This window comes from Puntigrus tetrazona, chromosome 6 (assembly GCF_018831695.1).
Source record: "Puntigrus tetrazona isolate hp1 chromosome 6, ASM1883169v1, whole genome shotgun sequence".
Lineage (NCBI taxonomy): Eukaryota > Metazoa > Chordata > Actinopteri > Cypriniformes > Cyprinidae > Puntigrus > Puntigrus tetrazona.
The window spans coordinates 7,611,704-7,628,972 of NC_056704.1; the positions used below are offsets into that span (position 1 = coordinate 7,611,704).

General features: G+C 38.0%; 1 protein-coding gene across 1 annotated transcript in view; it reads right to left on the bottom strand.

Moving 5' to 3' along the window:
• tns1a (tensin 1a) overlaps window positions 1-17,269 on the bottom strand; it is a 50,728-nt gene that overhangs the window by 3,231 nt on the left and 30,228 nt on the right. Inside the window, exons 5-27 of the mRNA XM_043241646.1 lie at window positions 17,209-17,255; window positions 16,517-16,795; window positions 15,925-15,937; window positions 15,685-15,807; window positions 14,198-14,262; window positions 14,017-14,100; window positions 13,350-13,462; window positions 13,177-13,237; window positions 12,558-12,633; window positions 12,287-12,416; window positions 12,132-12,197; window positions 11,895-12,011; window positions 5,124-6,650; window positions 4,030-4,107; window positions 3,338-3,525; window positions 3,154-3,229; window positions 2,929-3,012; window positions 2,626-2,652; window positions 2,060-2,207; window positions 1,310-1,931; window positions 1,134-1,257; window positions 131-259; window positions 4-51 (exon numbers count right to left, since the gene is read on the bottom strand). Coding sequence (XP_043097581.1) covers window positions 4-51; window positions 131-259; window positions 1,134-1,257; window positions 1,310-1,931; window positions 2,060-2,207; window positions 2,626-2,652; window positions 2,929-3,012; window positions 3,154-3,229; window positions 3,338-3,525; window positions 4,030-4,107; window positions 5,124-6,650; window positions 11,895-12,011; window positions 12,132-12,197; window positions 12,287-12,416; window positions 12,558-12,633; window positions 13,177-13,237; window positions 13,350-13,462; window positions 14,017-14,100; window positions 14,198-14,262; window positions 15,685-15,807; window positions 15,925-15,937; window positions 16,517-16,795; window positions 17,209-17,255 — 4,225 coding nt within the window. The remainder of the gene's footprint in view (window positions 1-3; window positions 52-130; window positions 260-1,133; window positions 1,258-1,309; window positions 1,932-2,059; window positions 2,208-2,625; window positions 2,653-2,928; window positions 3,013-3,153; window positions 3,230-3,337; window positions 3,526-4,029; window positions 4,108-5,123; window positions 6,651-11,894; window positions 12,012-12,131; window positions 12,198-12,286; window positions 12,417-12,557; window positions 12,634-13,176; window positions 13,238-13,349; window positions 13,463-14,016; window positions 14,101-14,197; window positions 14,263-15,684; window positions 15,808-15,924; window positions 15,938-16,516; window positions 16,796-17,208; window positions 17,256-17,269) is intronic.

Genomic DNA, 17,269 nt, shown 5'->3' on the forward strand with positions numbered 1-17,269 from the left:
CACTGGTTTCAATCAAGAAGTGTCGTACCAACTCATTTGTGATGTCTCCAGCTTCAAAGTAAGAATAAAAGATAAATGAGAATGAAGTTCTATTTAGTGATGATTAGCACAATGAATGTAGTTATATTACCTTTCTTGTTCTGCTGCACTGTTGGAGGAGGAGAGGCTACTTTCATGGCCAAGCCATATGCTCCTCTGAAAGAGTTACTGTCTCGAATGACAAATGCTCCTGGTTCACGATCTTTAAGAATACAAATGGCTGGAACACATAAAAGAGTAAATGCATGACTAGGCATCAGTTTTGGCAGTAACACATTACAAAAGTAAAACAATTACAGTAATACATTACTTTTTGCTGTAATGCAGTAATATAACGCATTACTAACACACTTTTGGTAATACTATTTTGGTAATACATTCTCAGTAACGCGCATTGCAACAACACATTTTGACCCGAAATAATGTGGTTCTCAATTGACTTGTAAATATTAAGATGCATTTCTAGCCCTAACTGGTTTTAAAATGTAATTCTAGCAGGGTCATAGACCTAAGTGGTTGAAGAATACATTACAGAGCGTATTCAAAGACGTGGATGGAGCATGAACACCTAAAATAAACGTGCAGATTCAGTCGAGGTATAAAATTTAGGCTACCATGTTCAAATTAATGCTGTTGAATAAAACTTACAGAGCAAACTATTTGCTAAAATAACACGTTGCACATGTTACTATACACAATGCTTGTTTTCTTTCAGAATTATCGCCAGATGGTAGAAAGATAAAAACGTTGCATAGAAGGTTTTACCTAAAATTAATGTATAGGTGCTGTAGAGGTGTGAGTATATTTTAGATTCTTAAATTGATGCATGTTAATTAATTTAGTTTTTTTTAGATTTATTTTATTAATTAATTGGCACATTATTTTTTTTAGAAATCCCTTAACAGGCCTATTTAAAACATAAAATCATAAAAATAACTCTGCTAGGCATTGATACATCCCTACTATGGCACAACACTGCAGCTACATTCATGTTCAAAATAGTGTATTGATATGGCCTGACTTATGATAGACGAGTTTGGCTCCACTCAGATTTAGAGAGAACCAAGTGTGATCATCGGCATCAAATCTCTTACCTTGTTCTCTGGAGATTTCTGGTTTGTACCAAAATTTGGATGTATCTTGAACAAATTTAATATTAATTCTTATATCTGGAGGTCCATCTGCTGAAAAAGAACAAATGATTGACTGAATAGTTGATCAGATGAGTACACACATCTGTTTCATAAAAAAAAAAAAAAAAAAAAAATTTNGAGGCGATCGCAGGTCCTGTAGGAGTGGGAGCTTTTCTACTATCTGTGCTGTCAGTTGGAAGACTTTTAGGATTCTCTGCAATGGATCCTGCTGTTACGTCCAGAGGCAAGAACAAGGAAGGGCTACAGGATTGCTCTAGGGGAAATGAAGGGGTAGCAGGTCCATGCTGAACCAAAGAAGTGGTGCTTTGTCTGGACTCTGCTCCGTATCTCTCATCAGGGATGGCCTGAACTCTAGGTGGGACTTTGTGATCTGGGCTAGAGGCAACTGGAGCAGGTGAGTGGTGGCGGTCTAGCACAGGGCTTGGCGGGATGAACTTGCCGCTGCGACCCAAAAGAGGGCTATTGGGAGTGGTTGGTTCACTGCCACCATTGGCTGTTGGTAGACGTCGCCCCAAAGCAGGACTACTTGGACCACCAAACCTACGTTGAAGGGCAGGGCTTGGAGGAGTATTGGTGGCAACTGTACGGTGGAGTGTGTTGGGGCTTCCTGGAACGTGATGAACACCCACAATGTTAACAGTGGCCTCATCAGGGTTAAGATAAGTAAAGGTGTCTGGGAAAAGAGGAGCTCGGACGGGCTCAGATGGAAATGATGCAAAGGCAGGCTGCCTTCCAAAACTGTCAGAGATAACAACAGATACAATTAAATAAATGTGAGTATATAAAATTAATCAGATATTTACCCAACCAGAAAAGTACATATATTTTGAATATGAAAAAAGGGACAGTGTTCAGATAACAGTTACCTATCAGAACTTGCATTGTTGACTGGTTGGGGTGGGTTGAAAGTGTGTGCAGGAGGAACTGGTCTTTCAAATGCAGGAGAAGATTGATGCTGTAAAGGAGAAATCAACCCTCCTCCTCTGACCCCTGCTGCCACAAAACCATGTTGCTCTACAAGACAAACAAGTAAATAAATACAGAAAAATACAAAAGAAAGCTGTGAATGACTTTTGACCATCACTGCTTTAACATATGACACAAAATTTGGTATGATGCTATGGAAGATCTAGGATGAGTTAACTATATGTTTACTATATGTTTTCAACAAAATTTAAAAAAGAGGGCAGGCAATATAGTTGACCATGGAAAGATGGGTATCATTTCACTACAGAGTAACAGAGCAGAGACTTTTGGAAAAGTATTGTTAACACTATAATACCGAAATACAATTTCATTAAAACCCACATAAACAAGAGGTTTGCAGGAGTTAACTCTAATGAATGTGTGAAGGAAGGGGAGTGTAACATTCTCTGAGATAATAAGCATGTCAATGTAAGGGTTTCCACTGTCATTTGAAAAATACTCTTACCTTCCATATCATCACTAGAATCAGAATCTGACAGCAGCAGGCATAAAAAGAGAAAGAGGAGCAATGACAGTTTTTTTAAAAGGGGAAGAGAATAATAACAGTGTGAATGTGGTGGGAATGCACAGCAGGAGAACAGTGAGAAACTAGCACTGTAGATGGATGGAACGGATGGGGCAGGGGGTTTCTCAACACTATTGCCTATGTAATGGTAAATAAACCAAGCAGTCTATTTATTAAAAGATGACAAAATTGGAATATATACATAAGTGGACAGTTTACCATACTTGTGTTACAGGTACTCACCTGAACTGCTTTGTTGTACTAGAGCTTCAGTAGGATTCTGTTCTTTCATTCCCGTTGCTAAAATAGCAGCCTGACCAGAATGGCCTATTTAAAAAAACAAAAACAAGGGAAATATAAGTCTAAAGGATATATATGTCTTATTAAATATTTATTTAAATCTCTGACTTTGTCTGTGGTAAGGTTGCGACAATATGGGAAAGGTAGGGATCAGGAAATGTATCTCACCACCACTACCGCGGGTAGGACTAAAAGGAGTGGATTCCATCTCTTCAAAGGCCTCCCTGTAGCTATGCACTGTTTTCTAAAAGGGAAATACGCAGGATGACAAAATATTAAAGTACAGTGAAAACACTGTTACAACGTTAAATGAAATGAAACATATCTCCACAATTCATCCATTATTATATACCTCCTTAGGTTGTCCACCTGGGTTCATTGCAATTGTGTTGGCAAAGTCTGGAGATACAGGTTTCAGTGGAGAGCACACTCTGTGGGCTGCACTGTCATTTTGGCTGCTGAGGTACTGGCTTTCACTTGTGGTTCGTCGGCGCATAGTTGGCATGGCTTCATCTGGGGTTACTGTACGTGAATGTGATCCTGAAGAACATGGAAAAGTGTTTTAAGTTTTCCAGCAAATGCAGATCATATGTGAAAAGCACACAACTTGAACTTTTTGCCAATCTTAAATCTTTGAATATAAGTTTTAGAATTTCAAGAACTATTTTAAAACATCATTCATTGACCTCTAGTGGCTATGCTTTGATGACTGAAACCTCCCAGGATTTGGATATTACACAGAATATGTGTACATTTATATTAATAGTTGGTTGCACTCAAAAGTTAGAGGCATGTAATCAAAGCAGCATGTATTTGATAATTGTTGATATTGAGACTCTTTAAAGCTTCCTATACCATATTATTTATTTGGTGCAAAATGCCCAGAAAAATAGCTACCAAATATTTTGCCAAAATCCAATACCGTGAGAAAAACAAGAACAAATAACCAAACAGGATGCAAAATAAGACAACAGAGATGTAGAAAGAGAACAGAAAGGAGTGGAGGACAGAGGGAGAAATGGAGGATCGTGAGAGGGAACAAACCAGAGAACGAATAGGAACGATGATGTTCAGACCGGAAGGACATGCTATTGGAGATGCCCCTGATGCGGGCGTTGTACTCTGGGTGGAGGAATGATGGAGTGGGTTGAAGCAGAAGAAGAGGAGGAGTATGAAGGTAAGAAGGTGGTTGGAAATCAGTTGTGTGAGGGGTGATCCATATACCACAGCAGAGACAGACAATAAGGAGGAAAAAAACAAGAATGAAGAAAGGGTGAATCTGAATCTTAATTTCTAGGTTTTAATGTATTTCTCTTACTGTTTTCTAGAATATGTTTGTGTAATTGTATGTGGCTTTGCATGAGTCAGTAATCCAATAAAAAAATATATATATATCTAGTGGTACTAAGAAACACTAGAGTATAGAATATGTTTGTTCCATAGCATAAGATTATTCCAGCAATTCTATTTACTGCCAGAGGGTGGTGCTCCGATGTATTTTTCTGTAATATCAACAGTCTGATGTTCAAGCCAGAGAATGCATGGTAGCTGAAGCACAGTGTTGTAAGGTCTATTCTGGCAACTTGCGACTTTCATCTATGCAGTTACTCACTCCTACACAGAGGACAGTGTCGACATAAACAGTGCGAGTGTCTGCCAAGAACACTCTATATCTGCATGAGAAATTATGACACCTATATTATCTTCTTTCATCATTCTTTAGTGTGTGGGTCAATTTTATAGCTCAGTATTAGAACATGCCTTCATTGTTTATCTTTTTTCCAATGTTTATGTTTCTCCTACAGGTCTAAATCAAGAGATGTGTGAACTTGTTGACATTACTATGGCTCCATTACCAGGGCTTGGTGTATTGTCTTTCATTGTCAAATATGGCTTAACATTAGATGCCACCATACTCTGTATGAAGCTAAACTAAACATGTTCTAATGATGTCAAAATGAGGCTGGATTAAGTCATAGCCTGATTATCCATCAAGTAACAAACGTTAATAATGAACATGAATAAATTATTTTTTTAACTTGTGAACCAAATATATAACACAAAAATAGATAATGTTTTATGCTTTAGTCATCTTAAGTATGCAGTAAAAGTCATGTACCCGTTCTTTTTTTCCTCACCTGCCACACGGTGGGCCACAAGTCCCTCAAGGTTTAGCATCTCATCCTCAGACTTTGGCTCAGGTTCTTTTGCAGTTGTAACAGGGGGCAGTGGGGATGATGATGTGCTGTAGCTTTTCTGAGGGCCTGGGAAAGTGCCCTGAAGGTCTGGAGAGTAAGACACCTCGTTGCTTCCTGGGTAAACATATTGTGGCTTGATTGGAGATGGGAGGGGTAAAGTTGGGGATGGTGTTGTAACTGAACTTCCACGGATACTATACGGATCTTGCTGATACATTGGTGAAATGGCCTGAGGGGACTGGTAACCTCTCTGATGGTGCTCCGATAGTGGAGTCATGGGGTAAGCAGGTGATGATCTTTGTGAGGACTGGCCAAAACTTGCAGAGGAAGAAAGAGGTGGGCCACCAGTGACACTATAGATGGCCTGGTCAGCCTGATAAGAAGGTCTGGCTAGTGTCTGGGCAAATGGTGGATGGAAAGCTGATATGTTCTCTCCTGGGGGAGCACTCTGAGATTTGGGAAATGGCGTATGTGAAGGCTCCAAATCAAGCATGAGCATGTTTAATGCATCTATAGACTGTTCTACATCCTGTTGGGAACCACCTCCATGAGTTGGGAAGCGAGGCAGGGCACCATTTGAGCCAAAGAAGGGGTCATCCACAAGACCATATTGATGCCAAGCACTGAGCCCTCGTTGCACTGCCTCTCGGCTGCTGGTGTTACGTTCAGGAGCTTGTGGCAAGTACCGGGGTCCTCCATCCAGCATCAGACCACCATATGACTGCGAGCGATACATTCCTTCGTTCTGCCCACTGTATTCGATCAGTCCATGTGCCGATGATGAACCTCGAAGCTGGTGCACAGGCATCTCCTTTTTAGGTCTCCGCTCAAGGAAATTCCCACGCTGTCTGTCTATTTCCACTACAGTGGACTCTGTGACTGGTTTGATGTCAGCTGGAGTATCTTGACCCTCAAAGGAAGAGAGAGTGCCGAGACTGCCAGCACTGTTATCTCCTACCTGACTTTCCGGCAGCTCGTCGTCAATGATGTCAGTTTCACGCTCAGCACCAGCTTGTCCGTTAACGTGGACCTGGGCAGGCACAAGGTGCCGCACTCCAACCCCGGGGCTTGTGTTGGCAAAAGACAGGAAAGTCTGATGAGGGAGAAGTGGTGGTCCCTCGGACCCACTTAGAAGCTGTTCCAACTCTCGGTTCTCACAAGGGCTAACTGCAGTCTCAGGGGGAGCTTGGCTCACAGGTCCTGAGGATGACAAAGACTGTTGAGCATCATCTGTGCGGTCTGTCTTAACAGAAGCAGTAGAGTTTCCTGAGTCACTGCTAACAGAAAGGGCGTGGTCTGCAGCTGGTAGGGGATGGTTGGCAACTGGAAGAGGAAGTGCGTGTTCAACTACAGGAGGAGCACGGTCAGTTGAATAAGCACCATTGGCTGACACAATTCCCTCAAGAGAGTCTTTCTTCTGAACCCGGATGTAAAGGCTGGCGTCTACTGGACCTTGAGAATGTGAATCTGAAAAAGAGATTACAAAAATGGTCTTATGAACATTATAGAATCACTTTGTCAGTTTTTATTCAAGTTCAATCAAAAATTACATATTATAACATATGCTTACCCTCATGGTATTGATCCTATACACTCTTTATTCTGAAGTATTCTTAAAATGGTAAGACACTTTTGTATTTTGTATATGATCTGAAGTCATCCCATAGCTTTGACAACATAATTCAATCCAAATTTAATAAAACTGTACCTATTAACTAAAAACTGTCATTGAAATAAAAAAGAATTATGTCTGTATATTTACTGTATATAAAAGTATCAGTTTTCAATCACACAAATTCATTCACTCACATGCAGCCCTTCACAACGTCCCAATTTTAAGTAAAACCCACATTTCAATTGTCTTCCATTGAAGATTTGGCTAGGTGGATGAAATTCAGTGTACTAACCAGCCTGATCTCGTACAAATATCCTCACATGAATTAGCAACTAAATTTAGTACCTAACTAGGTACCAACCCTAAACCTAACCTTAACCCTTGTGGTTATCTTATCTTATCACCGATGTCCTTTGCTGTCTAGACGATACAGTATAGGCTATAGCTGGCAGTTCTATGTTGATTTTGAAATCCATCCCCTTTCTGGCTAGTATAGATTGTAGACAGCATTTTCAGTTAGTATGGAGACTTTCATCATATGTGACATTGAGTGTTCCCTAGGGACCTATCTTAGTTTTCCTCTGTTCCTCTAATTTATAAATGAAAACTTGAAAACACTATACACCTTCACTATACAGTGAACAAAGGTCAGTCAGATCATGTAACATAATTGTCAATGTTTTCTGTTTTTTATTTTTATTTTTTATTAGTATAAGTAGTAGTCACAACTATCTTTTGTTCTGTTGCATTTCAGAGAGTCTTATGTTGACATTTTCAAGCCCTCATAATCTGTGTTATGTTTTTTTCACTCTTTCTGTTATTTATTACTTCCATTGGTTAGTCATTTTACATTCTGTTTGAGTTGCCTTTTGTTGATTTTAACCATTCTTGTTTCCTGTGAAATACTAAACTGTGATGCTGTATTCAATATTTCTGTCTTGTATGCTCCTGGGTTTTTCTTTTCTGGCTGCAATTAGACCCGCTACTTCTTTCTTTAATTAAGTGTTAAGTGATACAATAATTCATTGTATATTTAATTCCGATGTAATGTGTTTATTATCTTGTTTTAATATTTTGCTATTAATTTGAAAAAAACTGAGGTCTGACATGCTAATAGTCTTGAGCCAAGGTTGCAGGTTGAGCCAAGGCAAATGAGACAGCAACTATAACATTTACAAGATTCCACAATTGCCCAATCATCAATGTGTTGTGTATTCTCATCTCCCAGCTAAGTTCTACTAAGTCTGTCTAGCAACAGCTATGATATTATGTTAGGACCAAGGGAATGATATCAGGGGTAAATAATGCCAAAGTGTTGGTCAAGAGAGAGAAGAGGCAGAGAGCTATTGCAGTTCAGCATACCATAATTATGTTATGCTCGCCAAATTTATAAATAGAGAGTGAAAGATAAGGACATACTAATAAATAACAGAAGGACAAAGAGTAAAAAAAAAANAAAAGATTACGAGGTGGGAAGCAGACATGTAGACAGCTAAGCAGAAATATAGAATGGCTAACTGATAGACAGACAGACAGACAGACTGACTGACAGACAGACAGACAGACATGCATGGGGGTGTGGGTATATTATGACAATTTACAGAAATTAAATAGGCCAATGGTAAGCTGACAGAAATGGCAACTGCATGAGAAAGCCTAGGAGACAAGTTACTGTAAGAGTTAAAAGAGTTAAGGTGGGGGTGGGCTGTTTATATTCAACATGAAGTCACATAGAGATCCAGCTGCTGCTCTGTAAGACCGCACAGCTCATTCACATTCAGCATAACATCCTATCATCACACACACACACACACACACANNNGCAGACATATTTCATTTAAATAAAATCTGGTAATGAAAGGATTTAAGATTAACATAAATTCAGGTCAAATGTCAAGAGAGGCAACACTGTCATTGTTAATCTATTTTTATTTTGTAGTGTTTTAGCCAGAGAATCCTTGATTTAGCTTACTATTAACAATAATTTGACACTATTGGGGCGATAAAAGCCCTAGTCATAGACTTTGCTTATGATAATTACAGATTTTATATGGTCTGACAGCTAACTTAATCTCAGATTTTTAAGAAGGATCCATAGATTCAGTTTCTAGTTGGGTTACAAAAAACGTAAAAAAAAAACCCATCCCAGAATCCTTAGCATTTGCAGCATGCTTTTAACATTGCATGGATAAGTTATTGCCAAACCTGAAGGTCTATTAGCATAATTAAAGAAATGTAAAAAAACAATTGCTTACATTGGTAAAGGTGGCAAAGAAATAATAACCTTTGAATAAATTCTTAATTATTTATTATTGACAGTTTTCATTTTTGATATTTATGTATGTAACAACAGTTCTTTGCTTTAAATTTAAATGCTTCAAAATTCTAAAACTGTGTTGTCTAAATGTGATCTCAGATTTTTTCATTAATAAAAGTTAACATGGCAGTGAAAACAAGGTTTACAAACAAAGTAATACAAGACAAAGCAATAGAAGAGGCATTACATTACATTATCATATTTAATAAAATCTAGAAGGAATATAATAGTATATTTAACCCAGAGGAACTGATCACAAATGGAACACATGTAGAAGCTGTTTTCAGATGAAAAAGCTGAAAGTCCAAATTGTAAAACATTTCCATATGAGAGTTCAGAACTCACTTCCAGATCTACAAATACTAATCCTTTTTTCAATATATTGTTTAAAATATTATTCAGAATCCACCAAAGTAGTCCAATGCAGCAGTACATAAAACACACAGCTACAGTACATGCATTAGGAATTTCCACTGTAACACTCACCTACTTTCAAGCCCAATGGAAAATCTGATTCCAACAAGTGTATAAAGCACTGCTCACGAGAGACTTTGCCAGTCTCTGTGTCTTTGACGTGAGATCATTGTGTCTAGTTCATTAATCAGAGTTGCTCTCTTTTGTGACTCACTCTGACCAAGTGTCATAGTCACCTCTCTCTCTCTGTTCCACACACTTCCCTCTCAGTCATTCCAAAAATGCCATGAAGCTGTGCAGCAGCCAAATATGGGAGCCTGAGCTGTAAACAAGCCCTGGTGGCTATACTGTCCCAGAGCACCCCTCTGTCTCTGTCATACATACACACAGACACTACATACTTTAACTGGAAACGCACAAATGGAACTGTACAGAAAGAGCTTTGAGATTTGAACCATGAAGTAGAAGTGTCCCTTAACCCCAGCAGTCTCGCAGACGCTTTCTTTCCTTTAAAATGCATGTTTGTCTGTGTCTGGTCTTTTCTATGGCTGGACAATGCTCATAGATACTGCGTTTTAAAATATCTATCTCTGCTTTGTGTCTCAGTTTTTTCATTCTTCCCTCATCAAACTAATTTTAGGGCCTGATGTTAGTCTATTTGTTTGTCTTTTTAAGTTGGTTTTGCCAAAGATCCAAGTGGCATGTTACATCTCATGGACATTTAATAACCTTTTAGAGCGATGAAGTTAAACATATTTGATTTACCAACCTAATCTCTAAGACCACCCTGGACAAACAGACATAAAGACTGGGGTTAGGTGGTGGAGGGTTTGCTGGAAAAGTGATCACTGGAGTGAGGTAAGCAGCCTTCTATGCCAGTATATGTATCTTGTGCTGTGACTGGCAGGATTAGATGATCTTATTCCTCCATTTTTTTGATGTTTGTGATGTTGTACCAAATATATGTTAATTAATTCAGATTGATACTGGTCATTTAAAGAGATGTTCATTTGGACATATGACAGGTTCTGTTTTCTTTGGTTTAATATGCATTTTCCGGAGGTAACATTCCATTAGCATCTTGTGAATAAACTCAAAGGTCCAATGGTGTGTAAAATGTCCATTGAGCTTTATTCTGTTTTCTTAATATTGTATTTGATGGGATAATGTGTTGTAAGAGTAATATATATACATTTATTTTGTAGAATTTATTAAAAGAAACTGGCACTTAATTCCCAAATACAACCTTGATTTGTGCACAGAGGAACTGTCATGGTGAAATTGAAAACGGACCTTGAAAATACACAACAGCTGAAAGCACACATTTTCAGAATATGTATGCATTAAGAACTGTCTAAAGAAAAAAATACTGCAGTAACCAAAGCAGTTAATTAAAGAGGTGTTCACATACATTTGGCCCTAAAGTGTATCCAGATCCCTGAGCAATACTGCTGACTTGGCTTCATAGTTATTGTTCATTTTTATCTTTTGCAGACCCAAGCAAAAGATCTGAATATTATCTACACAGTGAACAGCAATTATTTATTTATTATGAGTTCCATTACTGTACCATTAATTTTTATTGGACTTTGAAACCGTGAATCTCCTTAGGGTTTTGTGCCAATGTCAAGACCACACCAATCTTTCATATTGCAACTGTATCTATTGTGCATAAAAGTGTGTTCATGTGTGTGTTTTGGGGTACCCACATATCCTGGCCTTACCCACCAGCCCTTCCTCCCAGAAGAGGACACTGAAGAGAGAAGTGTCAGTTTTCCACCCCTCCCTGGGGCTGCCAGCAGGGCTACTGACGCCTTCTATTTCTCTAGATGCTATTTAAAACTCTGATTGGCAGGAGGCATGGGAAGGGCTCTTTATGGCAGACCACATGGGTTAAAAAAATTGAGCCAAAGGAAAAGTGTCCTAATGACTGAGACACCATTTTCTCACATTGAAGCTGAAAACAAGACAAAAAAAGATGGAGAAATCCCATCATAGAATCAAATTGCTTTATTTAATCCGTAATGTTCTGAATACCCTAAAGTACAAATTATAATCCGTGAAGAATGCAGTGTTTCAAGTAGCATCCCTAGAGCCTTGAGGATCTCCTCATCTAATCCTGTTTCCTTGGCTGTTTATGAAATTCAGCAAACTAGTAGTCACTGACCCCCTCCAGCCCCCTAAAGAAGGTGTCTTCACCAAAAACACAAACATTTCATGACCACACCAGCACATCAAAAGAAATGAGATATAGTGTACAATAGTCAAATGACCATTTCATTTTGACCTTCCTGACCCAAAATCATCAAGATTCTGCTGACACACAAAAGAATAAATGAGAAACACCAAGATTAATGCTTCTTACCATCTTTAACGTCTTCGCATCTCCTGTTGAAGTTTTCGTAAGAGTCCCAACGGATCAGGGGATCCTGAGTGTTGTAGTCAACAGAGACACTAGGTCCGTTCTGTAGATGATCCAACCCTACAGGCACAAAAATGAACTTCAGAGTTGAGGCCTTGAAGCATGCATATCTCTTCTATCAAGATCATATCTCTTAGATGATGAAAAGATATGCACAATCTTCAGTTTTGCTAAGCTTACCTTTAATTTTCTCTGGACCGAAAGAAAAGATAAACTCCACCTTTCCATATTCAGGAAATCTCTCATCTGCTAAACCATATGTTTGTGATTAGTCTGCATGCTGTCTTATCCAGAATTTAAAATAAGCATAAATCAGCAAAAGACAACGCACTAACCTTTAAATGTCTCATCAAGGTCATTTTTGGTGAAGACCAGAGCTAAATTGTGTAATGCACATGTGTGGAACTGCACTCTGAAGATCACGTCCCTACTGGGGTTTTGATAACGCTTGTGGTAACATTTCAGCTTCAGGATGAAGGATATGAAAAAAACGGAATACGATAGATATAGTGTAAAAGGAACTATGGAAAAGATATTTAATGAATTCTTGCTATATATATAGTCAATATTTTTAACACTGTACTGTGTCAATATGGTACTTCCTACCAGTATATCTCCTTTTAATAGCAGGCCAGGCTCGATGGTGATACAGATGCTCGTATGGCTGTCGCCTTGAACGTTACTGTAAAACACAGTGGGGAGGGGAAAGAAAAAATGATTGATGGGGTTATTACAAGCATACTTCAAGCTGTCTCAATGCGGAATTATACAGACTATGCCTAAATGGATAACTAGCTTATTAAAATATTATCATCTACTGAACGGGAACATGAAAATTTAACTATTTAACTAGCAGCAGTAGAATGTCTGGTGTAACACTGGATACGCACAGACAGAAAAAGATGCGTTTAATGCAAGGGTAAGATGAGAAATTTATTTGAGAATGCTTTTAGGCCAGACTATGTACACATACAGACACACACACGCACACAGGTGCAGATTAAAACAGGTTAATCCCTTAAAAAGAGGGCAACAGACTCTCTCACACAGATACTAATACAGTAAACAGCGTGCAGACGTTAAGCTTGATATAATAAGAATTCTTTACAGTTACTAAGCGCATACTTGCTACAACCAGACTTTACATGATTACAATAATGAGATTACAATTACACTTTATGTATTACAATTATTCAGCAGGCACACTAGGAAACAGTATACTTACTAGATTCCAGAAGTGTACACAGGTTGCATTGCTTGATAGATTTTGAGGAAGGGTCGGCAACCTGACAGGGTTAGATATAGTATACAGCACTGATTTCACAGTCGCTTGTACTCAGCATAGAATAGTATACATAAACATGAAACTATACTAATGATTTGAATGTGTGTTCCCACCTCCTTTAGACTCAAAGTTAGGGATGCCATGCATGATGACATGGTGAAGGAACAGGGGCTTGTTGTTGATTTTTATGTGGCCAGAAAGCAGACCAGAGAAGTAATGCACATATCTATACACAATAACACACACACTCAATATACGAAAATGCAAAGACATTTTTAATATTTATATATATATAAATTGCAGTGATCACCATCATTTACAACATGTTTAGTTGTTTTTGGAGCCTTTAAGAGAAAATATTTGTGTATGATAATTATGTGAAATTGACTGAAAATATACCCAAATGTTACTTAGATTTTAGAGTAATGTAAGTGTTATGAAGAATGTATCATTGTTCATACTGGTTGACGCTTTACTAGTCACTACTCTAATTATCAGATATATAATTTTATGTTAACTGCAACTCCAGTTTTAGCACATGTACTTTGATAGCACCTGCTGGTTTAAACCCCAAACTGCAAACACACTGACTCAGTTCAAACTATGCAGCAAGATGCGATTCATAGATATCTAATGCAAAATGACCTACTTCTCACAAAACAAAAAAAAAAACTGAGGCAAATCATAATTTTTAGTGAGCAACGCTGATTCCAGGATCAGTATTTGAAGTCTGCATGGATATTCTGGAGTCAAATTAGGCATGTGTGGTGCATTGCTGACCTCCTCTGGGAAGGCTGGCCCATGGGCATGGCTTTATCTTCATAAAAACGCTTCATGGCAAACCTGTCCAATGCCTGGTCAGCACTGAAAATATGAATGCAAAACATTAACACTTTGCACAAATACAACACCCTCTCTTCTGTCTCCTAAATACAACGCAATGTCCATAGACATATCCTACCTGGTGGATAAGTTACTGTAGTGCATATAGGCACCTACCACCACACCAGTTCTCCCCCAATTGCCCTGCAAGAAATGTTGCCAAATTACCAAATTATCAAAAAGGTCATACAAAGTGAAGACAGTTTAGTTGCTGTCATTTTCCGTTTACAATTCAGTCATTTGTTTATCATGTCCTATTTTTTAATACTGGCTATTCTTGAAATGCATGCATCTTTTTTCTCTATTAATTGTGTGAATTGGGCCCACTTTTGCTTGCTTGGACCTCAAAATATCTTTTTTTTTTGTGTTCTGCAGAGGATAAAAAGGCATTCTGGTTGAGGGTGAGATTTGATGATGGGGTTTTCATTTTGGTAAACTATTCCTTTGATTTTGACGGCATTCATTTTACAACTTATTTCCAATTATCTCAGCGGCGGTTGCTTGTCTGGCACAAATTACAACTTTTAAAATATGTTGCCTTGGATTTTTGGATCACAGGATATTTTGAGCCAATCACATGAACCATACATGCAGTATAAGATAAAANTATGACTGAGATGATAAGACACTTAAAGGGTTAGTTCATCCAAAAATAAAAATTAGGCTGTGTTTTACTTACCTTCGAAACATCCTAGGTGTATGTATCAGAGTTATATTAAAAACTGTTGAGACCCCTCCGAGCCTTTCCATGGGATTTAGCGGATGTTTAATAAAATGTCCCACACATGGCTCCAGAGTGTGTGAATAAAGACCTCCTGTAGTGAATCCATGTGTTTTTGTAATAAAAATATCCATATTTCAAACATAATAAACACTTTTCTATCACTTCCGCTTGAACACTGGTCACGAATAAGAAGCACAAAATGAGGATTTGTAAAGAAAAAATGTCAGAGAATCTGATATAGGCCAGGAGGAGACTGGTTTTCTTTTGCTAAAGTAAGGAAACCTTCATTCCTTTGCTCCTACATTTCCCAGAGGCATACATGTTACGCCAGGACTGCTTCCAGTTACCACAGTGAGTTTTTTTTACATTTGAAGTATGTTTATTATTGTACAAAAAATGCATGGATTCACTACAGGAGGCCTTTATTCACCCCCCGGAGCCATATGAGAGATGTTTTATTATGTAAGTGCACGCTTTATTTAATGTATTTAGGTCTGTTAAAGGGAAACACCCGCCTACTAGAGCTTAGAAGAATGAAGCTTAGAAGTGCCACAACAATTTTTAATATAACTCCCATTAGATTCGTCTGAAAGAAGAATATCATTTAAATCTAGGATGCGTCGAAGGTGCGCAAAACGCATTTTAATTTTTGGTTGAACTAACCCTTTAAGTTACACGAGATTAAACTTTTTTGTTAAATATAATCTAAATTGAAATGCCAATTTGATTAAATTTTAAGGTAGCAACTGATTTAGTTTTTTTACAGTGACATCATGTCAGTCTGGTCAGTCATGCAAGGCGAAGGAGGTGGAGATTGGGTGCCCAAGGCCAGATATGATTACCTTGTTGTGCAGTACCACCACATTGTGAGGGTCTGCATTAAGCCAGGTGTCCATGGCTTTACAGATACTGCAAATTTTGTCTAGAGCAGGAGCATGATGATCGGGCCAACCAAAATCCAGCACCTGTCATGAATGCATACATGCATAAATTAACTTTAAGACAGGAGCTAAATTAACTTTAGCTGACAGGAACTGTTATATAGATAGATAGATAGATAGATAGATAGATNCTCCGTTCACTAAGATTAAGCAGCTGAAATTGGAAGCAAAAACCTTACCTTAAAACATTAACTGCCCGTAGTAGAGAACATTATCTTTACATATATTTATCCTGATTCCAAACCTGTATATATTCTCTTCTTCAGCAACAGGGTCACAGCATTAACATTACATTTCTAAGAAATATACAAGACAACCCCGCTCGATCAAGCATTGCATTGCATTTACTGAATGGATGGAGAAAGGCAAGAATGTAAGTTTCTTGGATAGTTTAATGCTGTTTAATGCATATGTTCCCATATGAGATTAAATCATTGCAGCATCTTGTTCCCTATTACATACTTAACCTGAGATATTTTACTTGTTTACTTGTTTGCTTCACAGAACTAATCGGTGCCTGGGTTTAGGACGTATTTTGGTGATTTGAAATATGAACACTGGCTATCTAGAAATCACTTATTCCACCTTTGATGTGACACGTGACCTGATGTAACAGCTCTTTTCAGTAAGCTTATATGGTATATGTCAGCTTATTCCACTTATCCTAAACATACCCTGACACTTTACTCTGAGAATTAGCTCACATGTTGTTGACCTGCTGTTACAAAGTTACTTATAGTTAGTAGAATGTCTAGAAATGTATAAAAAAAGTGTAACTGGAAATTTTTTGAAGGATTCTTTTGTGACCTTTCGTTGCTCTGAATTGTGGAGCATCCTTACTAGATAATGCTGCTGGTGTTTAGAACGGAGCATGCTGGTCACTTCCCTCAGGTGCACACTGTATTTACTCTCCTCTGTTCCATCAGGGAAGGACAGAGCAATGATGCGCTCTGTGATGTAGACCAGGTCCACTTCATTATTTTCCTCCATTTTTTGCATCAAACTTAGGGTCCTTAGATGGAACAGAAATAACAAATGATAGACACTAAATAAAAGATGATAACCTGATTTATAGTCTCATTCTGACTGGAGACAGGAATTTACAGTTAATGTGATTATTTGCACCATGGCACATTATTTTTCTGGTTGTAACCAAAGTTGTGCATGTCATAGAGGAGTTGATACAGTATCAGACATAGCTTATTACTGCATATGCACACATGGCAAATGCAAATCGACACAAAGAAACACTGCTTTATTATTCATTATTCTCATGAATTATTTGCTATAAAGAGGTCATATTAAGTCAAAATACAATAATATTTAATGCACCATTAACATTATTTACAGTTTTTAAAAAGTTGTAATAAGTCATTTCTCTAAAGATCTCTAGGATATGATGTTAGTGTATATTATAATGCATACCTGGATGGCCTTCGTTTGGAGTCTATATTGGGAGACTTTGTGGATCCCTGGTTATATAACA